General features: G+C 42.3%; 5 protein-coding genes across 8 annotated transcripts in view; 3 read left to right on the forward strand and 2 right to left on the reverse strand.

Annotated features, from left to right (window-relative positions):
- mslnb (mesothelin b) overlaps positions 1 to 3,607 on the forward strand; it is a 43,696-nt gene extending 40,089 nt beyond the window's left edge. Inside the window, exons 75-76 of the mRNA XM_026290781.1 lie at positions 2,056 to 2,293; positions 3,074 to 3,607. Of these exons, the coding sequence (XP_026146566.1) occupies positions 2,056 to 2,293; positions 3,074 to 3,159 (324 nt within the window). The 3' untranslated portion in view covers positions 3,160 to 3,607. The remainder of the gene's footprint in view (positions 1 to 2,055; positions 2,294 to 3,073) is intronic.
- The window catches only part of LOC113039050 (zinc finger protein 501-like), an 847,435-nt gene that overhangs the window by 363,149 nt on the left and 461,346 nt on the right, over positions 1 to 22,940 (forward strand). The gene's annotated exons all lie outside the window — the stretch shown is intronic.
- On the reverse strand, positions 8,048 to 11,240 carry LOC113040646 (uncharacterized). Its single transcript, XM_026198955.1, has 2 exons — positions 11,130 to 11,240; positions 8,048 to 9,618 (listed from the first exon to the last, which is right to left on the reverse strand). The coding sequence occupies exon 2, from the start codon at positions 9,609 to 9,611 to the stop codon at positions 8,325 to 8,327; it is 1,287 nt and encodes a 428-aa protein (XP_026054740.1). The 5' UTR covers positions 9,612 to 9,618; positions 11,130 to 11,240; the 3' UTR covers positions 8,048 to 8,324.
- cyp3a65 (cytochrome P450, family 3, subfamily A, polypeptide 65) lies at positions 12,019 to 17,826 on the forward strand. Its single transcript, XM_026196733.1, has 13 exons — positions 12,019 to 12,162; positions 12,246 to 12,339; positions 12,524 to 12,576; positions 12,744 to 12,843; positions 12,935 to 13,048; positions 13,434 to 13,522; positions 16,093 to 16,241; positions 16,312 to 16,442; positions 16,535 to 16,607; positions 16,679 to 16,839; positions 16,918 to 17,144; positions 17,280 to 17,442; positions 17,525 to 17,826. The coding sequence occupies exons 1-13, from the start codon at positions 12,092 to 12,094 to the stop codon at positions 17,642 to 17,644; spliced, it is 1,545 nt and encodes a 514-aa protein (XP_026052518.1). The 5' UTR covers positions 12,019 to 12,091; the 3' UTR covers positions 17,645 to 17,826.
- LOC113039572 (axin-1-like) lies at positions 17,945 to 21,630 on the reverse strand. Of its 3 annotated transcripts, none has more exons than XM_026197606.1 (7): positions 21,477 to 21,630; positions 19,991 to 20,849; positions 19,842 to 19,920; positions 19,615 to 19,701; positions 19,270 to 19,406; positions 18,723 to 18,845; positions 17,945 to 18,657 (listed from the first exon to the last, which is right to left on the reverse strand). In XM_026197606.1, exons 2-7 carry the CDS (start codon positions 20,824 to 20,826, stop codon positions 18,510 to 18,512), a joined length of 1,410 nt encoding a protein of 469 aa, XP_026053391.1. In that variant the 5' UTR covers positions 20,827 to 20,849; positions 21,477 to 21,630; the 3' UTR covers positions 17,945 to 18,509. The 3 variants fall into 3 exon arrangements, with proteins under 3 accessions (XP_026053391.1, XP_026053478.1, XP_026053311.1); XM_026197693.1 differs by having other exon boundaries at positions 19,991 to 20,687; positions 20,739 to 21,630; XM_026197526.1 differs by having other exon boundaries at positions 19,991 to 21,630.

A 22,940-nucleotide genomic window follows, 5' to 3' on the forward strand; every position in this document is an offset into this window, starting at 1 on the left:
CACACGTCCTCTTCCAGGCAGTTTCGTAACATTTTCTGTTGATTGGAAATTCCTAATTATTGTCCTGATGGTGGAAATGGGAATTGTCACTGCTCTAGCTCTTTTCTTAAAGCCACTTCACCAATTTGTGAAGCTCAATCATCTTTTGCTGCACATCAGAAATATATTCTTTGGTTTTTCTGATTGTGATGGATGATTAAAGGAATTTGGGCTTTGTTTCCCTCCACTTTATATTTCTGTGAAACAGGAAGCAATGGCTGGATGATTTCATGTTTATAATCACGCTGGAGTGCTCAAAATTGTGAATATGAATGGGAATATACTTCAGAGACATTTTACTCATAAGAATTTCTAGGGGTGCCAATAATTGTGTCCAACGAGTATTTGAGAAAAACATTAATTTCATAATGATATTTCCCCTCCGTTTTAAATTCTTATTATCCAATTAAAGGATACATTCTTGTGAATTTTTTTAATAAAAAATCAAAAGGATTAACAATGCAGATGAATTTTCACAGCCTTTTTTGATCATATTTGCCAAGGGTGCCGATATTTGTGGGCATGACTGTACACAGAAGCAGTTCTGGGGAATGAGTATGAGGTCAGTGCTGTGAACTGGGATTTGTAAAAGAAGAATGTCAGAGGATTTCCATTTAAGCCAAGAGAGACTGGCTAAAGTAAGGAAACGGTGCTTCCTTTGCTCGAGGTAACAAACGTTGGTTTTCATGAAACTCACGGCACATGCAGAGCACTGACCTCAATCTGTCATTTGCCCAGAACTGCTTCTGTGTACAACGCTGAGCGCAAGCTAGATTAAACTGATTCTTACGCTTTGAATATGGATATTCTTCTTACAAAAACACATTGATTCACTACAGAAGGCCTTTGTTCACCCCCCGGAGCCGTATGAGTCCCTTTTTTTCAATGCAGGCAGTTTTTATTAAACGTCTCTTGGACTGATGCAGGTCAGCCCCGCAGAGTGACATCATTTTTAAAATAACTCTGACAGGATTCGTCTGAAAGAAGAAGGTTATATACACCTAGGATGACTTCAGGGTGAGTGATCTATGGGGCAGTTTTCATTTTTGGCTGAACTAATCCTTCAGTGATATTTTTTTATATGTATTATCTGTATTTACTGTCTTGTATTAATCTAAAATGTCATATAGTTACCGTTGTAGAATTAACAAATAGCTATATTTAACCGTTTACAATAAGGTTCCTTTAGTTGACATGAAAAATATTTCTCCAGCATTTCTCACTCCCAGCTAACGTTAATTAAAGTATTTACTAATACAGTATTAAAATCAGGGGTTGTATCTGTTAATTAATACGGTTTCAGGGACCAGAATTAACATCAACTAACAATGAAGAGTTGTATTTTTATTAATTAAGTAATGTTAAGATTAACAGAATACAGTAACAAGAAAAGTATTGCATGTCAATGTTAGTTAATGCATTTGCTAATGTTAATAAGTGATATTAAAGCACACATGCATCACTGAGTGTGTGTTATCAGCACACTGTTCTCCTGTTTGACTCTCACACCATCAGAGTTGTAGAAAGCATTGTATAAATAAAGAACAGACTTCACATTTGAGAACAGACTCTAAACCCAAGCACTTTCACAGTCACACACATTTCTGCTGACAGAAACACAAGCAGTTTAGTTCCTCTGTCTCATCTGAAGGACGTTTGTTAATCTTAATACTGCTGTGTGTGTGTGTGTGTGTGTGTCTGTGTGTGTATGTTTGTCTGTCTCTGTGTGTCTGTGTGTGTGTGCGTGCGTGTGTCTGTGTGTGTGTCTGTGTGTGTGTGTGTGTGTGTGTCTGTGTGTGTCTGTGTGTGTGTGTCTGTGTGTGTGTGTGTGTGTGTGTGTGTTTGTCTGTCTCTGTGTGTGTGTGTGTGTCTCTGTGTGTGTGTGTGTGTGTGTGTGTCTGTCTCTGTGTGTGTGTCTGTGTGTGTGTGTGCGTGTGTCTGTGTGTGTGTCTGTGTGTGTCTGTGTGTGTGTGTGTGTGTGTGTCTGTCTCTGTGTGTGTGTGTGTGTGTGTGCAGGGGCTGCTCGTGCCTGAGGTCAAGGGTCTTCTGGGTGTGAATGTGGCCGATCTGAAGAGGTATGAGAGCGCAGCACAGATTCAGGAGTGGATCAGGCTCCAGCTGCAGGAGGATCTGGACTCGCTGCAGCTCGATCTGACGGGGGGCAGGAACTCCAGCGTCACACAGACCACCGTCAGCAGCACCACTACATCCAGCAGCAGCACTAAAGCTCCTTCAGTCCAGACCGGCACCACAGGTACAGACACACATCAGGACAGGAGACACGGGGCTAGCCGTCACAGTGCAGACTCCAACACTGCTGTTCACACCTGATACTGTTCATCAACACACACGAGCATTAGCCAGCTTTAAACAGTAGAGCACAACACATTTCACAAATACAGAACCTCTGTTTTTACTAATACTAGAATAAATAAGTCCTATAAACATTTCAAATGTGACTTCCCTCTAATAATTTAGAAAATACTTCTGTCCTGAGAACAGTTCAGCCTTCGAATTCAGTTCAAATCAACGTTCATCATAAAGCAGTCATATTTTTACTGTACTATTATCAGTTTTGTTCATATTTTGATTGATATTTAATTTTAGTTAAAATGTTATTATTTTGTTACATTTTAATAGCGGAGTTGTTTTAAAGTATCTATATAGTTTTTCTTATTTTAGTTTGAGTTATTTTGGAGCATCTTTAAACTAAATGAAAATGAGAAGCTATGCCTTAGAATGTTGCTAAAATAAAATGATTTCAGGTTTAGTTTTGTTTTAGTTAAGTATTTTAAGTATTGTTAATTATTTAAAATTATAATAATTTATTTTAAATTATTAAAATAAATTATTTTAAATTATTCTCTTCTTGTCTTTATGTATTTGGTTTTATATTGTTCACTTGTTATCATAAACCTAGCGTTACTGAATCTTTAGTTTGAAGGACAGAAATGAAGAAGTCTTTATCTAGATCATTTAAATCCAGTGCTAGAGAAGACCGTGTCAGTCTCCACATCTGTGTGTCTCTCTGCAGCTGCTGGATCCAGAGTCTGGTCACATGTCTGTCTGCAGCTGCTCCTATTGGCTGTTACCACGACGACGCTGCAGCTGCTGCACTGATGACATCATCGCCGTCGTCTCTGTACTTCCTGTCTCTCGCTCTGTCTCGTATTTAAAGAGTTTCTGCACTTTCACTTTTCATGAAGTGACATGAACTATTTCTGCGTGGAATTGATGACTAAATCACTCTGTGTTCATATCTGACTCGTTCATATGAAGTTAATAAATTAAAAGATAAATCTCAAATAAGTTAAAACAAACTATGAAAAACATCTCAGTAATCAATATTTAGAAGTACAAGGATTTGTGTTTGTACACGTGAGAGAGGAGATCAACGCTGAAGCTCATGTTACTCCAGAACAAAGACTAATGAATGTAATGTCAAACTGTGTATGGATTAAAGCATAAGATTAATAATTGCACACTTGTTATCCTGGTTTCACCTATTTAATTCCAGGTTTAAATAATACATATTTCCATCTCTCTTTTCATTGTGAGAGGAGTTGTGTTTCCTGTTCCTCTTTGTTTCTTCACAGAGTTCAGTATGGCTGTGTGTAATACACAGTACTGGGGCTTCATTTATAACACATGTGTACACACACACTTGATCAGAGTTATAGAAATGCCTGATGTGTAAAAGTGCTAGGCAGCACATCAGGGTCTCACCAGGGGTCAGCAACCCGTTTGATGCAAATCGTTTCTGAATATTTATGTAAATTACTCACTGAACGTTAAACTGCCAATAATTCAATCCACGGGGGAGACTGTAGACAGCTATGATTCACTGTACTGCATTACTAGAAAGCAAAATAACTTAACGATTTGTAATACAGTGTTTTTCCAGAACTACGTTCGATTAGTGTTTTTGTGCCGTGACGGTGAGGGCAGGAACCAGGGCCGTCACTAGAGGAGTGAAAGATGATGCCGATTATAGGGGCCTGAGGGGGGGTCCAGAGGTGGACACTCCAGGGGTCAGAAAGTAAAAGTCCTGCCATATTTTTGGTCCACCCATAAACTCAGCAGCTGATTTCACCAGAGGAGGAACAGAGTCATTCCTTCAAGTCACAAACTAGTCTTGAGTGAAATCCCAAGTCCTCAAAGAGTTAAAGTTAATGAGATTATTAAGTGACTAATTAAATGTTGATTGTGCATTAATGATTTACACCTGGTAGTATTGAGAATTACAGAGGATCAGATGCTGATGTTTTATTGGTTAAAATGATGCCACCATCGTGGAGATCAGTGTTTGGATTGATTGTGTTCTTGACCCTTGATTGATTGTGCTAGTTCTCTCTCTGCAGCCCTATATGTGGTGTAGAGATGACAGATCAGGGGTATAAAATAAACATATAGGCACAATGAGTTGGTGATTATATTGAGAATAATGTGTTTTTTCAGAAGTTTAGAGTTTGAATAATTGTCCCAGTGAAGCTGCAGCACACAAAAAAGGTACTTCAACATTAACAAGGAATAGATTGTAAATCTGTGTAACACTTACAAAAGTTTGAGCTCCAGTGCTTTTTAGACACACACAGATATCAAGAACCAGCATATGAATCTCTGCAATGGTGACAATAAACAAAATGCTTCATGTTGCAATACATGAAAACTCCCATAATGCACTGCAGTACGTATAATTATTTGTCACCACTGTTGAGGATCATATGATAAATGGTCATGACTAAATGCTTAATCCTAAACAGTTCTTTTTTCCTTAATATTGAAACAGGGCCGGCCCTGACCAATTTGCTGCCCTAGGCAAGATTTTACCTGGCGCCCCATGCATCACAGCCCAATTCACCCTGTCATTGTGTTCATGCTTTAGCATATATATATACACACACACACACACATTACAGCAGAACTGTTTCCAACACTCATAATAAATCATCATACTAGAATGATGTCTAAAGGATCATGTGATAGACTGGATGTTACATGTGACACTGAAGAATGGAGTAATGATGCTGAAAATTCAGCTTTGCATCACAGAAATAAATGATAATTTAAAGTATAATAAATTGAAAACAAATTATTTTAAATTGTAATAATATATCACAATATTATATTTTTTCTGTATTTTTGATCAAATAAATGCAGGCTTGATGAGCAGAAGAAACTTCTTTCAAAAACATTAAAAATAGTAATGTTTCCAAACTTTTGGCCTGTACTGTATCCCCCAAAACTGCACAACTGTAGAGTAAAACATTAATAAAAAAGTGATGATAAAAAATGCGTCTTAAAACTGACATGATTGTACAAAATCACAGTCTGGGGACTCGGAACTCAGAACAACTGCTAACATTAAGTTTAAGGTAAAAATAACTGCCATGAAATTATCTTACACCTATGCAATAAATTGTTCTTTCACTCCATCTCTTTACCTCTGTCTTTATCCTCTTCTCTTCTTTTTGGCACTGTATCTATCGCAGACTATGCTCATTTATAATGTGTCATGTAAATTCGGCCTTCCGTCACAATCAGGAAACTTTCCCCGTGTCTAGAACTGGCGCGAGCTGCCAGGCCCGTTTCTACGAGCTGTGTGTTAACAGAAGCAGTGCTGTCTACATTGGATGCGGCGTCGGGCACGCGACACAACAGATTACCAACTGATCGTGCGCGCGCTCTGTTTCTGACGCACTTCAAGCACTCGATGGGTGGGGGAAGATTGAAGAGCCAGACTTTTTTTTTTTTTTTTTGCTTTATTTGGTAGTATTTCGAATTAATGGTTTTTAAATAGTAGCCTATTATAAAAAATATATATATGTAAAAAACTAAAAAAAAAAATCACCACTCGTTCACTCATTCTGGCACCCCATGGATGAGTGGCGCCCTTAGCAGTTCCCTATACCGCGGGCCGGCCCTGTTTTGAATAATTATGGTGACAATATATAATAAAATATAACTGTTTTTTTAAAGAATAATGTATTTGAATCAAGATCATAAAGTCATCAAAAGCACAAGTTACCTGTGAGTTTGTTTCTGCATTGCACAAATGTTTGCTGTGAAACAATAATGCATTTGGTGATCCACAAACACTGAACACTATAATGGTGACACACAAATTGTCAAACAAACATCAGGTGTCTTCAATAATGGTCAATCATAAGTCAATTAACTTCTTAATTATCTCATTAACTTCAACTCTGCTTCAGTGTTACTTTTAACACTGCTTCAGTGTTTATATGAGTCCACACTCAGAGTGTTAAATTAACACTGGGGATTCTGCTGTGCATCAGTTTCATTAGGGTCACCACAAAAACAACAGCTTGTGTCTATGTCTGATTTAAACCTTTTCAAAAACACTTCAGCTGGGTAAAATCTGTGTAACAATTTAGTTAGTTATTATATATTCCAGAGACAGAGCCCATATTTCCAATCAGTATGATCAACACATTCCTCCAATAAAACACAACATGAGGAGATGTTACACGCTCCCTCTGAAGAAGTGATCTAATCTTATAGTTACGTGATGAAGAAGGTGACAGAAAGCACAGTTTGCTGCTGGGATTCAAACAGGTCTACAGAAAAAGATAAAGATAAAGTGCTGGATGATCTAATGAGTCCCTTAACAGCAGAACACATCCTTTAGGAATAGTGTTCGACAATTCTCTGGGAGTTACTGGAAAATACATTTACATCAGAACTTAAAATAAGATCTTCTGAGTTAAATAACTGGGAAACAAATATATATATATATATATATATATATATATATATATATATATATATATATATTCTCAAACCAGTTATTAAAAAATGAATGACCATGGAAGTAATGCCTGTGTATGACTTTCAGATAAACTAAGGGATTCTAGCAATATTATAATTCCAGGTCAATAGGAAAGAGAGACCAGCTAATTTGGGATAAAATCCATAGAGTTTGGGTTACACAAGCACTGTCTAATCCAATTAATTTAGAAAGTGTTGTTAAAAGAAGAGAAATCAAGGAAACTCGACCCAGCATGCTGATCCGTGTTCATTAATACAGACTTCTTGTTTTTATTCTCCAAGCAGAGTAAAGCGTGATGTTATCCTCTGATTCAGATGTAGTCCTCATTCAGAGCGAGTGTAAGCAGTATTCTGATCTCAAGATCAAGTCTCTCTCAATCCACACACTCCATCTTCTTACAGCTCTAATAACTGGCTCTAGAACTAGAACCATTCTAGCTTCTTCATATCCGTTTTAGGAGACCTGTCTCTTTCAGATATTAAATTAACTGTACATATGTTTCTATTATTCCTGTTCCAAGTATATTTTCCAAAGTAAATTTAAGTTTACATTTTTGAAATACTTATTTTAATATTATTCTCTTATTTTCATATGCCTGGCATTCTATCGTTAGGTTAGTTACAGTGTGTACATAAACCATTAGTGTGTTTATTAAATACTATTAAAGTCTTATTGAGCCTGTATTCTGAGACAGCAAAGACCCGTTATCTGTGCTGACATTCAAGAGAACAACAGCAAGAGATCCTAAAGAGAAGCACCTGCTCCTGGTCTCTCCTGGTGTCTCTGCGCTGCGGTGGTTTCTTCTCTGAGAGACTGAAGATCTCTGTGATGAAATCCTCAGTATCCCGCATGGACAGATCAGTTTACAGCATCCACCTGAGCGCTCATGATCAACATCTGAACACAAACACATCGAGGCACATCTGTCTGATCAAACTCACGTGACAGCAGCACCGCACACAACAGAGAAAACTACTTCACTTCTCATATACTAATCTTATCCATATAGGATTATTATTATCATTAGGTGTGTGTATATATAAAATGGGGGAAATGCACGATAATAATCAGAAATGTTTCTTGAGCAGTAAATCATCATATTATTCTGATTTCTGAAGATCATGTGACACTGAAGACTGGAGGAATGATGCTGAAAATACAGAAATAAATTACACTAACACAGATTCACACAGAAAACGGTGTGATAAACTGTAATAATATTTGACTGATTTACTGTATTTTTGATCAAATAAATCCTCCTTGATGAGTAGAAGAAAATGTATAATATTCCCAGATGAACATTTCTCACACCGGGGAATCCTACACACATACAATACAGCCGCAGAAGCTGTTTAATGACACAGAGCAGAGAAAACACGAGCATCTAGTATCAAAAAAGCCATCTTTCACAATTTATGCATTTAAAATGTGTGTCATTGAATTAGTATTTACACAGCACCAGCAGTGGAGAAGGTAACAGGAACACTGAACGTCAGGAAGTGTTTGAGCAGCGGTCTGCAGCGGTGTAATCACAGGAGAGCCAGTGGAGACCGTCCTTCTCCTGTGAGTCTGGTCCAGCCGCTGCGCCGGGGGTCACCGGACCGTCTGCCTCCAGCTGCTGGGGGTCGAGAGGGAAGATCCCGCAGGCTGTGAACGCTGCGCTGATGTTCTCCGGTGTGGCTGCCAGCGGGAGCGCGGACGAGACGATCCCCGGGATGTGATGGATGGTGATGCTCCTGCCCGGACTGCCGTGCATCCAGCCGTCGATGGCCGTGTTGACGCTCCTCTTGAAGGGGCCGTACACGCAGCGCTCCAGCTGCTGGGAGCAGAGCGCAGGGAAGCACAGACACACCACGCCGCTGGCTCTGCTGTAGTTCAGGCTCTCGATGGACAGGTGAGCGGCGTGACTGTCCAGCAGCAGCAGGCAGGGTCTGTCCACGGTGCACGCCGTCTGTCGGGTGAAGTGCTGTAAGAAGTCCAGGAACTGCTCGTCCCTCATCCATCCGCTCAGATGTGCTCCGCCGGAGCTCCCCGCCGGCGCTCCGCTCAGGAAGTGCTCTCTGAACTGCACCCGAGGGAACACGAAGAAGGGCGGCATCACGCGTCCGGCGGCGGACACCACACACACCACACTCACCAGCGGCCCGCGGTCAGCACCCGTCTGTCTCAGACCTCTCCTGCTCAGCACTCGGTCCGGCCGCTGGGCCGTGGTGATGCCCATCTCCTCCATGATCCAGGTGTCCTCGGCTCTGAAGCCGTGTCTCTCGGTCAGCGTCTGCAGCTTGCTGAAGAACAGCTGGACGTGGCTCTGGCTGCTCACGCTCGCTGGACTGCTGATGGACAGCAGCGGGTGTCTCTTCAGGAAGCTGGTGAACCAGTCTGCGCTGGCCTGTCTGTTGTGTGTCCAGGAGGGCGGTGTGGGCAGCTGGTGGCTGTGGGACAGCTGGAAGGCCAGTCTGCGGATGGCTCTGGGCGGGAGCTGGGAGCACACCTCGGACGCCAGCAGCACATAGGCCACCAGCTCTGCCTCCAGCTGGGGACTGAACACCTGGCGTGCACCGATGAAGCCCACGGGGCAGCTGGGGAGCTCCACCACACCCTCCACCTCCTCCCGGGGGATCTTGCTGCAGTAACGGGCCAGCGTGCGGTAGTTGATGCCGAACTCCTCCGCCGCGCCGCGGATGGTCTTCTTGAACACCAGCACCTGTCTGACGGCCTTCAGCATGATGTCCGGAGCCGTGCTCGCCCGCGTCGTCTTCCTCTTATACGTCCTCACCATGATAGAGCTGAAAACACACACACATCGGTCACCACATCGCTCCGCCTGCATGATAAACATGTTTTTAGAAATGAAGAATTATTTTAGTTTAACTTGTTGAGTGATAACTATGGAAACAAAAGATGATCAAGTCTTATTGAGTGACTGTACGTCGCTGTACAATCAGATACCAATAATAATCATGTGATTGTTACTGATGCAAATACTGTCTGTTACAGGACTAATAATTATAACGTTTTTCTACATATGTAATTGTTGCATAAGGCTATGAATTAATAAGCATTTATTGATAAGAACTATTTCATGTCTTTTCATGAACCAGGAGTAGTCGAGTATTAAATAAGAAATGCATTATTATTGGGACCCCCCCCCCTCATTTACATTTAATTTAACTAAACTAAAAAAGTACTTTTATCAACTTGAATTACTTGTTGCCTATGCTACATTTTAATTTACTTGAACAAAACAGAAATAAAAATGAACGAAAACTTTATCTGCATTTTTGTTAAGTATTAAAATGTACAAGAACACAAGACATTAATAAAAGTGTGAAGTCAGTGTGAAAGTAAAAGCTAGTTCAGTGAACACTACTCAGAGTGTGTCAGGGACACTGAATGAGCTCGAGCTCAAGATCACTCTGATAAACACTGATCCACTCACTGTCTGTCAATCAGCTCAAATAAACCGGGTTTACACCTAATATAGATCTCTCAAATTACAGTTATAACACTCTACAAAGAGAGAAATTCACTGGCCTTTCAAAGGTTTTAAAACACTTTAATACCTACATGTGTTTTAAAATATTCCCTTTTATGTGGCAGGGAAACTAACTAGTGCTGAGCAACTAGTGCTGACCAACTAGTGCTGACCAACAAGTGTTGACTAACTAGTGCTGACCAACAAGTGTTGACCAACTAGTGCTGACCAACTAGTGCTGACCAACTAGTGCTGACCAACTGACCAATTAGTGCTGACCAACTAGTGCTGACCAACTAGTGCACAGAAGCCACTTAAAAACACGACATAGGAATATAATGGTTTAGGCGTGTTTAAATGATTTCGTCTTAACCTAATTTGAATAGCACATATATTAACGCGATGATTATTAGCTGAAACTATCACGTGATATCTGAGGATATAAACATCCCTGTGTTAGGAGCAAAGTCCAACCTTTAAAGGTTCATCGCATAGTCTAAATGCAGGCTGAGTTAATCTGTTTCCCAACAGCTGATCAAGAGATATAAACAGACTGTCACACAGGTGTGCTCACTGAAGAGCTGAGTGTCAGGAGTGTCGGACTCTGAGTGTTTGAGCTCTGCTCTGCTGGAGAACACGCGTGTGACAACTAGCCCCGGTGTCTTACTAGCGCAGCTCACGCGCAGTCTCTAATGTGAGAGCATCTACACGTGATTCACTCAGACTTCTGCTTCGTTTCATGTCACTAAAGCACTACAGTCAGAGAGAACCCCATCAAGCACACAGAATAAAACCGAGAGATTAAACAGAGAAAGGACGCACCAGCGGAGAGCGCGATGAAGCCGAGCCTCTTCCGCGCGGGCGGATCCGACGCTCACAGCGCCCCCTGCTGCCCGGGAGGACGCGCTCCGAGCCGGTCCCGCTCTGCTGCTGTTTCTTCTTCTGTGGTCTTTATTTTATTTTGCAAACGAAGTTCATTACCGCCATCTGCAGGACTGAAGTGTGAACTCATTGGGATATACACTTCTAATGAATGCTCTGAGTGCATATAATAATAAATAAAAAAAATAATAATAAATATGATTACTGTACGTGTTCACTATCACTTCTGATCGCATGCCACACTTTATTAATATTGTCTTTACTCTTAACTTTCTGGTATTTTTATATCTATATTTTCTGTCTTCAAGCTTCTTTTGCCAGTTTATCCATCTTTTATTTCCCTCGTTAGACACATGCGCTGGAGCCCGTGTGAACTGTGTGTAAGGTTTGTGTTGAAAGAAGAGAAGAAAAAAAAACGGTATATGAAATTGAAGGGAATATTCCATTCTGCAAACATTACTGGGATGTAACTTTTGAATGTTTTCTGAAACAAATAACATTTACACAAAAAAAGTATCAAACATCTGATACGCTTATTGATTTTCAGTATACCATAGAAACATGTGGAAAATAATCTAAAAAAACTGTAGCAGCTAACTTTGCAAAACAGAAGATCTATGTCACTGCCAATGTTTTGCCCATGACTGTAGTCTGCCCACTAGCAGTTAATCACAGAGTAACCCGTCTCTGCTGTATGTTCTGAGCAGGTTCTAGATCAGTATTCTGTGAGTGTTTGGCTGATTGTGTAAGACTCTGATGGTGCTGCAGTGTTGTGATGAATGAGCTGTGTTTGTGCTCAGAGGTTCAACACACTCTGTTTCCATCTTCTCCTGGTTAATGTGTAATCTGAGAGCAGAATAAAGCTGCAGTGTTTGTAGTGTGAGCGATCTGGAGCAGACATCATGAGCTTCTCTCTGTTCTTCTCCGCTGGAACATGGGCTCTGCTCACACTGACTGTGCTGCTTCTGTATGTGTAAGTGACCCGAAACACCCTGTTCTAGTTCTGGATCCAGGGCTGAGAACAGTCTAAGCTGATGGTTCTGATCTCACTTCCAGATATGGATCCTGGCCTCACGGTTTCTTCAAGAAGCTGGGCATCCCGGGGCCCAAACCCCTTCCATTCTTCGGAACCATGCTGGAATATAGAAAGGTGAGTTATGAATCTGATATTGTGTTTGATCTGTCAGTCCGTCTCGACTCGTAGCGCAGGTTTGAAGATCCACTCACTGTATTAAATGAACCGCACCTGCACCTGGGTGTTCATCACTTCTCATAGTCTTCTGTCATGAAGGACTCCTGACTCTGAATGATCACATCTGTCTCTGCTCTTTCAGGGGTTTCATCTGTTTGATCTGGAGTGTTTGAAGAAGTATGGACGAGTCTGGGGGTGAGTGTGAGACAAACAGATGAACACCGGACACTAATGAAACAACAAACATGTCTGAAGCTTTAACACAGAGCAGAGGATGACGGTCATTATGAGACACTGAAAGTGAATCGGTAAAGAAGAGGATGATTCTTCTGGACTGAATGTCAGTGTTGTTTGTGTTTCAGTATCTATGATGCGAGGCAGCCCGTTCTGTGCATCATGGACCAATCCATCATCAAAACCATCCTGGTTAAAGAATGCCTCTCTCTCTTCACCAACAGAAGGGTAAATCAGCTCCTGAAACTGAATCAGCCTGATGTGATCTCCTGAGGACATATCATATATACACGATCTGTGTTTGTGTGTGAACCGGCAGAACTTCGGTCTGAACGGGCCGCTGTATGACGCCGTGTCCGTCGTGGAAGATGACGACTGGAGGAGGATCCGCAGCGTCCTCTCGCCCTCCTTCACCAGCGGCAGGTTAAAGGAGGTGTGAGACATGTCCTCTATCATCTGAACCTCAGAGTAACCTCAGTCATCCCAGAGAGAAACACAGACTGAGCTGATGACTTCATCTGTATCCTTCTCCAGTTATAATATCTCTAGTGATTACATGAGAGCAGTAATATCATCACAACAAGCAAGAGTTCAGCTCTAGATGTCGATGACTCGTTTGAACTACAGAGTCATTCAGTCTGAGCTGCACATCAGGATTTACTGATGCTTGAGCTTATCTTTATCTGTGTTATAGCTATATCTAATGACTAAAGCAGAATGAATGCAGAAGAGTGCTGCAGTTCAAGATGTAAATGACTCGTTTGAACTACAGAATGATTCGTGTGTTATTATATATTAAAATATGACTGTTCCTCTAGATGTTTGGCATCATGAAGACTCACTCTCAGATCCTGGTTGATAATCTGAAGAAGACAGCGATGCGAGGAGAAGCTGTGGATATTAAAGAGTGAGTCTCATATAATATAACACACAGCCTCTGGTATCTGAACAGAGAAGAAGAGAGCTGACTGTGTCACTGTGTTATTAGTGCCTAGAACACAGCTGAAGACAATGACTCTGTAACTGTAATAGAGATGATACTGAGTCAATACTTCCTCAGCTGCAGGTGTTTAATAAAGGGCTTGTTATAGCTGTGTTGGGTTCTGTTCTCAACACCACAGAAGCTTGTTTTCCTTCATTACATTCTGATGCATGAGACATAACTACACAGTTCATGTTTAGTCAACCTTCACTGAATTAAATTTAATCAGTGAACTCTGGAAAAGTAAACGGTGAATGATTAACATACTATTAGTTGCCAAAGTAAATTAATTGCAGGTTGTATCAAACCTAAATTGACCTCAGTACAAAGAAAAAAAACTTTTCTCGTTTGAATCTCAATGTGCAGTGTGAAAAAGGATCATAAATGCCAGAATGGAAAACAAGTTATTTTATTTAACTATGGTTTCATTTTTTAATTGACAAATTTATGAAAAATGAGTACAAGTGCTCTGTTGTGAGAGTTTTACTGACATATATCCAGAGCCTATCCTCTCTATGCACTAATAAGGGACAGACTAGGAGTGAAGAACGGCATGGAATAATGAACTACAGTAATGAACTACAGTAATTATCTACTGTAATGAACTACAGTAATGATCTACAGTAATGAACTACAGTAATGAACTACAGCAATTATCTACAGTAATGAACTACAGTAATGAAATACAGTAATGATCTACAGTAATGAACTACAGTAATTATCTACAGTAATGAACTACAATAATTATCTACAGTAGTTATCTACAGTAATGAACTACAGTAATGAACTTCAGTAATTATCTACAGTAATGAACTACAGTAATTATCTACAGTAATGATCTACAGTAATGAACTACAGTAATTATCTAAAGTAATGAACTACAGTAATTATCTACAGTAGTTATCTACAGTAATTATCTACAGTAATGAACTACAGTAATGAACTACAGTAATGAACTACAGTAATTATCTACAGTAGTTATCTACAGTAATTATCTACAGTAATGAACTACAGTAATGAACTACAGTAATTATCTACAGTAGTTATCTACAGTAATTATCTACAGTAGTTATCTACAGTAATTATCTACAGTAATTATCTACAGTAATGAACTACAGTAATGAACTACAGTAATTATCTACAGTAGTTATCTACAGTAATTATCTACAGTAATTATCTACAGTAATGAACTACAGTAATGAACTACAGTAATTATCTACAGTAGTTATCTACAGTAATTATCTACAGTAATGAACTACAGTAATGAACTACAGTAATTATCTACAGTAGTTATCTACAGTAATTATCTACAGTAGTTATCTACAGTAATGAACTACAGTAATGAACTTCAGTAATTATCTACAGTAATGAACTTCAGTAATTAACTACAGTAATTAACTACAGTAATTATCTACAGTAATGAACTACAGTAATTATCTACAGTAATGAACTACAGTAATTATCTACAGTAATGAACTACAGTAATGAACTACAGTAATTATCTACAGTAATTATCTACAGTAATGAACTACAGTAATGAACTACAGTAATTATCTACAGTAATTAACTACAGTAATGAACTCCAGTAATTATCTACAGTAATGAACTACAGTAATTATCTACAGTAATGAACTACAGTAATTATCTTCAGTAATTATCTACAGTAATGAACTACAGTAATTAACAGAGTGTGAATTGATGTGCTCTGGGGCATTAGACTAGGAGTGTTTACACCACAGACAAGATTTGAGAAGAAAACAAATGATTATGAAAATATAATTATGTTTCTCTTGAAATGTTGTTCCTCAGTTCAGGTCTTGTTCTCATGTCATATATAACTGTGATGTTCTTTCTTCTTGCTGGTGAAGATCAGATGTGTTTTCTCTCAGGTACAGCGCAGTGTAAGCTTCACACTGAACACACTCTCATCAGCGGAGTCCACATCAACAACACTTATACATCTTGACTCATAAAGGGGTTATTATGGGAAAATCACAGGTAGTTTGAGCCGTAGGATTAGACAGAAATACGTGCTAATATACAATTAAATTAAGTAGCCTATATAATATAACTCTCTGATGATGAACCAGTAGACCGACCGCGGTCAGAACCTGCAGATGGTCAGTCCGCTCCTGATCCTGATCTCAAGGATTCACATTTAGCTTTGTGTTTGATGTTGGTCAGCAGTTATGAGCTCGTGAATGATCCTTTCCTTTAATGCGTGCGCTTCACCCTTTCTGTGAAACATCCAAACCAGTGAAGCCATGAAACGTGTCACACACAGACTCCTGCAGCTCGGCTTCAGAAGACACACTGTTTCTCAAGCTCTTATGAGTCCATGAATGTTTAATCATTTATATGGTGAAGTCTCTGCAGTGGTTAACATCACATTAATAGATGTCTGTGTAGTAGGCTATTACAGGCTGAATTGTTGAACAGTTTTCTGAAGGCACAGACAGAAGCAGACGCTGTTCCTCGTGTGCTCGTGTGTGCAGGTTCTTCGGGGCGTACAGTATGGACGTGGTGACCAGCACAGCCTTCAGCGTCGACATCGACTCTCTCAACAACCCCAGAGACCCTTTTGTGACCAACATCAAGAAGATGCTGAAGTTTGACTTCCTGAACCCTGTGTTCCTGATCAGCGGTAAACACTGCTCCGTCTCCTCCAGTGTGAACAAACTGCTCTTTAACACACTTCTCCATTTCCTCCCCAGCTGTATTTCCTTTCATCACTCCTGTCCTGGAGAAAATGGGTTTCGCCTTCTTCCCGACTTCTGTGACCGACTTCTTCTACGCTGCCTTGAAGAAGATCAAGTCTGAAAGAGTGTCCAGCGAGCAGAAGAAGGTACGACACCAGGGTCATGGGTTCAGAACTGATCTAAATACATGGCTGTGATCCAGTGTTAGTGTAAATGTGGCGTGTGCATCTTCCTGCAGAAGCGAGTGGACTTCCTGCAGCTGATGGTGGATTCTCAGACGGCTGGGGGATCTGAGGAGCACACTGAGAAAGGTGAAGCATCTCCGAGAGTTGACTGTAGAAGTCGATCTTGTGCTGTATGTGAAGAATGGTGTCCCACACAGGTCTGAGCGACCACGAGATCCTCTCTCAGTCCATGATCTTCATCTTCGGCGGGTACGAGACCAGCAGCAGCACGCTGTCCTTCTTCTTCTACAATCTGGCCACACACCCCGAGGCCATGGAGAAGCTGCAGGAGGAGATCGACCAGAGCTTCTCTAGAGAGGTAGATCTTCAGAGGATCTCTCTCAGTGAGATCAGAGTGTGGGTCTGGGTCTCTAACCGCTGATCTGCTGTGATGAAGGATCCGGTGGACTATGAAGGCATCATGAACATGGAGTATCTGGACGCAGCGCTGAACGAGTCTCTGCGGCTCTTCCCCATCGTTGCTCGACTGGAGCGTGTCTGTAAGAAAACGGTGGACATCAACGGCCTCCTGGTTCCTAAAGACGTGGTGGTGATGATCCCGACCTTCGCCCTCCACAGAGACCCGGACTACTGGAGCGAGCCGGACAGCTTCAGACCGCAGAGGTTCCTCTCATCCTCCGAGTCTGTTCAGAGCTGTGAACACAACGTTGAATTGTTCTGCTAAAAGCTCAACATCTCACTGGTTGTTTAGCGTAAGGGTCTGTACAGATTGCTGACTCTCTCTCTCCTCGTTCTCAGGTTCTCTAAAGACAACAGAGAGTCGATCGACCCCTACATGTTCATGCCCTTCGGTCTGGGGCCCAGGAACTGCATCGGGATGAGGTTTGCTCAGGTGAGCATCAAGCTGGCCATCGTGGAGATCCTGCAGCGCTTCGACGTCTCTGTGTGTGAGCAGACTCAGGTGAGCAGACGGATCCCGGTCAGCGTCTGACAGCAGGACGGTCCTTCATCACTTCATCACGCTCTCCTCCTGCTCCTCACAGGTTCCTCTGGAGCTCGACACCAGCGGACTCCTGGCCCCCAAGAGCCCCATCAAACTCCAGTTCAAGCCTCGCAAACCTTCCCTCTCAGAGGACATCTGTAACAACAACAACACGTCGTGAAGCAGCTCTCAGGCCGACGAGAAGCTTGCCCTGCTCTTCATCTTTTCAGACTGAGAGCTTGAGTAACTTAGCTTCTGAGAGCACAGGTTCAGATTCAGAGGTTTATTCTGATTGAGAGAACTAAACATGAGATCAGCCTTTAAAGAAGTTCTGTGGAAATATGAAATAAAATGTATGAAAAGTGACAGTCTCCAGTCCCACTTCAGATTAATACACCAGACAAAATCACTTCATCTAACCACAAGCACACTTATATAATGAACAACACAGCCTCTTCTGACACGCATTATCTGTCAAATATATTTCCATCACTCTTTTCCAACATCCAGATGTTAAATCAGTTTACACACACATGAATGTGACCCACAGTTTCTCAACAGTTCTTCCAAGGGTTTCTCTATTTTCATTCTTTTTTTCCCCACAGTTTAAATGGAAAATATTAAATTTTACAATGAAGATGGCACGTGTTTTAACACCAGGCTTTATTAACCACCCCTCAGGAACATGCTTATGTGTTCATGACCAGAACCATCACCATAACTAAACTACTATAGCTTTTGAGTTTGAGTTTCACTGGTTTTCAGTTAAATCAGTGTTTGAGTCTGGGGCTGGTCCTTACTGATCCTAAACCTTTCAACAACAGTGTTTATAACTCAGAATAAAGACACATATAGATATATGATAATAGAGTATAGAAGCACTCACAGATGCTTCATGGAGAGTGAGAAGAGATCTCAGACTTTTATTGTGGACTGTAATATGACTGTAGGGTGACATGAGAAGAAACATGAATGAATGACTTTACTCAAAAGCAGCACCCTGAAACTCAAGCGCTTATAGAGTTTGTTCAGGACAGGGCTTGTGTTCAGAGGTTTGTGATCGTAGTTTCGCTCATTCTCTCCACTCTGGCCATGATTTTGTGGTCAAACGTGGGCAGGACAGCGTGGTCCTCTCGTATCTCCTCATGAACCGCTCCGCAGTCGAACTCAGCGCTCGCTCTCTTGAAGAAGAACCTGCAGAGCGAGAGACAGATGAGCGATCACACGGAGTCCTGCGCTGACGAGAGCGAGCGTCTCACCTGAACGAGCCCCGGCGCGTCAGCAGAGACTTGAAGAGGCCGAGAGTGACCGCAGAGACTCCCTGAACACACGTCCTGTACGGGACCAGCTCTCCATCGTAACAATACACCACCGTCACACACCTGCACACAGAGAGAGAGAGAGAGCCAGAGATCAGTGTGTGTCTCCGTCAGGTCTGCAGACGATGCTCTGTGGTGAAGGGGTGCCGTCAGAACCAGAGTCAAACACACAGAGTCTATAATCCATAATAACACTTCCTCCACTGAGAAAGTGCATCAGCTGTTGTTGTTTAGATCTGTTTAAACGCTGCTTGATCTGTGCAGATTTCTCTCCTGATTCAGACCAGGACACTGTTTCACTGGAGGAAGTGTTATTATGGATTATAGACTCTATGTGTTTGAGTTAAAATCATCATCTTTTGTCTTCTCCAGATGTTCACTGATGGACTGGAGTGCTGTGGATTATTGTGATGTTTTTATCAGACTCTCATTCTGACGGCACCCATTCACTGCAGAGCCCTGATCAGATCAGATGATGAACACTGACTGGTGTGTGTGTGCAGGACTCGACGTCTCGATGCTCTTCACGCTAGCGTCACGTGTGTCCGGCCGTGTGCAGTCGCTCTCCAGCGTCTTCAGCGAATCACACGATGAGAATGCAGTGATGGCACTGGTTTCTACTTCCTGTCAGAACAGGAAATGATGCGATAACTCACACACTACTGGTTTTGTGACAATGTGCATCACATCAATACAGCATCACACAATGCACTTAACAGGAAACAGTAACAGGAAGTGATGTCGAGATGAACAGCACTGCATACGTCACCAGAGAAGACTGACGCTTTATAATATTAACCCAAAGATGTGAACGTGCATGTGATGAGCTCACCGTGTGTCTGTGAGTCTGTGTGTGTGTGTGCAGCTCCTGCAGTCGTCTCATCAGCTCCGCTGCGAAGGTGTGTGGCGTCATCTTCACCTGTCACACACACACACACACACACCTGTTCACTGAGATCACTCGTCTGATCAGGGAGAGGACTTATAGTGACCACACATATGTTCTTAAAATTAAATCACATCTTTTATTCATGTAATTCTGACATTGGTTTGACTCACCGGTGTGTGTGGCAGGTGTGTGTGTCTCGTGTCTCTCTCTCGTGTTCGGTGGTGTCGATGACACGCGTGACGACGCTGTCTGTGGAGGGAAACACGTCAGTGGACTCACCGCTTCTCTCCTGTACTCTCTTCATCTCACTGGATCTCACCTGTGCTCCTGACTGCCTGGACGCTTCTGATTGGCTGCGCTGTGGGGAGGGAGGGTCTCTTTCTCAGACTCCTCCCCCTGAGGGGGTGTGGCCTGGTGTCCTGCTAGGCGTGTCTCTGGTGAGGTGTGTTCCAGATACAGGTCTGACCGGAGGAAGCGAGGGAACAGTCTGTCCTGTAGCTCCTCCTGCACCTGTGCGTGCGCCGGCTCAAAGAGGGCGGAGTCTAGCCGCAGCTGCAGGATGCTGTCCCGTATACCACACCTGGCCTCGGCGGAGATCCTGCGGGACACCACCCCGTCACACAGATAGCAGCGGTACATGGCTCTGGCCAGCTTGAGCCGGCGCTCCGTGGCATCCTCGGGAACCTTCTGGAAGCCGCTGCAGGCGAACCAGAACTCCAGCAGAGGCGCACAGCCCAGCGTCTGCAGGAAACGCAGGAACAGAGCCGTGCCATCACTGTCCTCCAGCAGCGTGAGCAGTGTCTCGGCCCAGGGCTCGACCGGACCGTCCAGCACCACGCTGCCCTCGGGCTTCAACCCCAGATCCCCATCAGAGCACTGCACTGGGACCCCCGACCAATGAGAAGCAGTCCTACCGCTGTAGACCCCGCCCTCACAGCCCTCCGACCAATGAGAAGCAGTCCTACCGCTGTAGACCCCGCCCTCACAGCCCTCCGACCAATGAGAAGCAGTCCTACCTCTGTAGACAATGCCCTCACAGCCCTCCGACCAATGAGAAGCAGTCCTACCGCTGTAGACTCCGCCCTCCTCCCCCGGCACTGGAGGACGAGGCGTGTCCTCTCTGAAGACCCCGCCCCCGTCACCACAGTAACTCATGATGTCATCGAGGCTCCTGAAGGCTGAATCATGAAAAAATATTTGTTTAAAAATCAATACAAATATTGTAAAGTAACCATCATTGCTTGTCGCACAGTTAATATTTCATGACAAGCATAAATCTTCTTGTTTTTTATGCCTTTAATCCATTTTTGTTTCATTTCATTGTCCAGTTTTTTGTTTTATTAAATTTAAATTTTATTTTTTGTTTGTTTTATTTGTTAAGTCCATTGACACTTGCATTATTTATACTTTTGTCAGTTTATTTGTAAAGTGCTTTTCACAGAACACGTTTTTTTTTTTTTTTTTTTTTTGCGCTGTTTTGGTATTACAGATTTAAACTGATTACATTAAAATAGACAACAACCCTTTATAATTTCGAAAGATTTAAAATATGTCATTATTCCTGTCAGAAACCTAATTTTGTTATGTATTTTTCGTCATAAAAAACGCAAGAGTTTAGTGGGTTTTAGTTCCGCGGAGTTGATCTGATAATGTGATGAAGAGCTCCGATCACGGAATCATTAGATGGTGAATCTGATCTACTCTATTAACTTCTCCTGAAAACATCCGTGCAGGCTACAACATGAGCTAAGCATTACTATTAAATGTTTATTAAGTTCAGAGTAATAATAAGATGATGATTTTACCTGAAGGAGTCTGAGTCGCACGCAGCTGCTGTGAGTCTCGAGCTGTCAGTGAGGCACGAGCGCGTCAATCATCATCATCATCATCATCAGCGCTGCCTCTCAGTCACACACACACCGTCACCATCACTGCCTCTCAGTCACACACACACACACACACACACACCATCACTGCCTCTCAGTCACACACACACACACACACACACCATCACTGCCTCTCAGTCACACACACACACACACACACACCATCACTGCCTCTCAGTCACACACACACACACACACACACACCATCACTGCCTCTCAGTCACACACACACACACACACACCATCACTGCCTCTCAGTCACACACACACACACACACACACCATCACTGCCTCTCAGTCACACACACACACACACACACACCATCACTGCCTCTCAGTCACACACACACCTGCTGGGTGTTTTTAAATATTAGATGCTGCTTTTTATTTTCTTCTTTTTGTAAAATTTGTTGGCTGTAAAGGTCACAGACTTTTCATTGGATTTTATTATGTACTTTTGATGTTATTTTGTTTTATTCGTTGACATTAATAATTTTATTTTCACTGCTGCTATTTTTTATTTACTTATTGAATTAATTCATACTCTTTATACTCTTAAATCTCTCCATATCAAATCAGGTGATATTCTTGAAGAGAAACAGACAGATGAGTGTGTTCCGTTCCTCATCCTCAGAATCCATCAACACGCAGAGAGAAGATTGTGCTGCTCTCTCTCTCTCTCTCTCTCTTCAGCATCCACCCACAGATCCTCCAGAAACCTGTCCGTCTCAAGGAGGAGGAGGAGGAGGAGAGGGGTGTTAAAGGTCACGCCACACGCCATCTGACTCACTGTGGGAGCCCGACCTCAGCTGACACACACACACACACACACACAGCTACTAAATGCACACTAACCCTAACAGTAAGTTTTTGTGTTTGTAAATAACGAACACGTTTTTGTGTGTTTTCTTGGTTTTAGACTTTGATTGAATGAGGTTTAGTCAGGTTTCTCACACTTGCAGGGTCACATGTCTCCAGGATAAGATGATGATGATGATGATGATGGAGACAGGAGCAGTGTGTGTGAAGCGTCTCTCCTGCTGTGACCTGCGTCTCCTGCGGTCAGGAAAGGTCACGGTGAAGGCTAATCCTCATCTCCAGGGAGTGACACGGATAATCACCACTGTTTCACAACACCGTGACCTTTAACCCCCCCCTGACCCCGCAGACACTCACCGGATAACAGCACATTCACACACATCAATCTGACCAAACACACTTCCTGACCAGAGTCCAGACTCACTCTGCATGAATCAGGACGTCTTCACACACACACACACACACACACACACACACACTCTGAATGAATCAGCACATCTTCACACACACACACACACTCTGCACGTCTTCATGTTCCATGAGTCACTCTCAGCGTTTAAGAAC

This window comes from Carassius auratus, chromosome 1 (genome assembly GCF_003368295.1).
Source record: "Carassius auratus strain Wakin chromosome 1, ASM336829v1, whole genome shotgun sequence".
Classification (NCBI taxonomy): domain Eukaryota; kingdom Metazoa; phylum Chordata; class Actinopteri; order Cypriniformes; family Cyprinidae; genus Carassius; species Carassius auratus.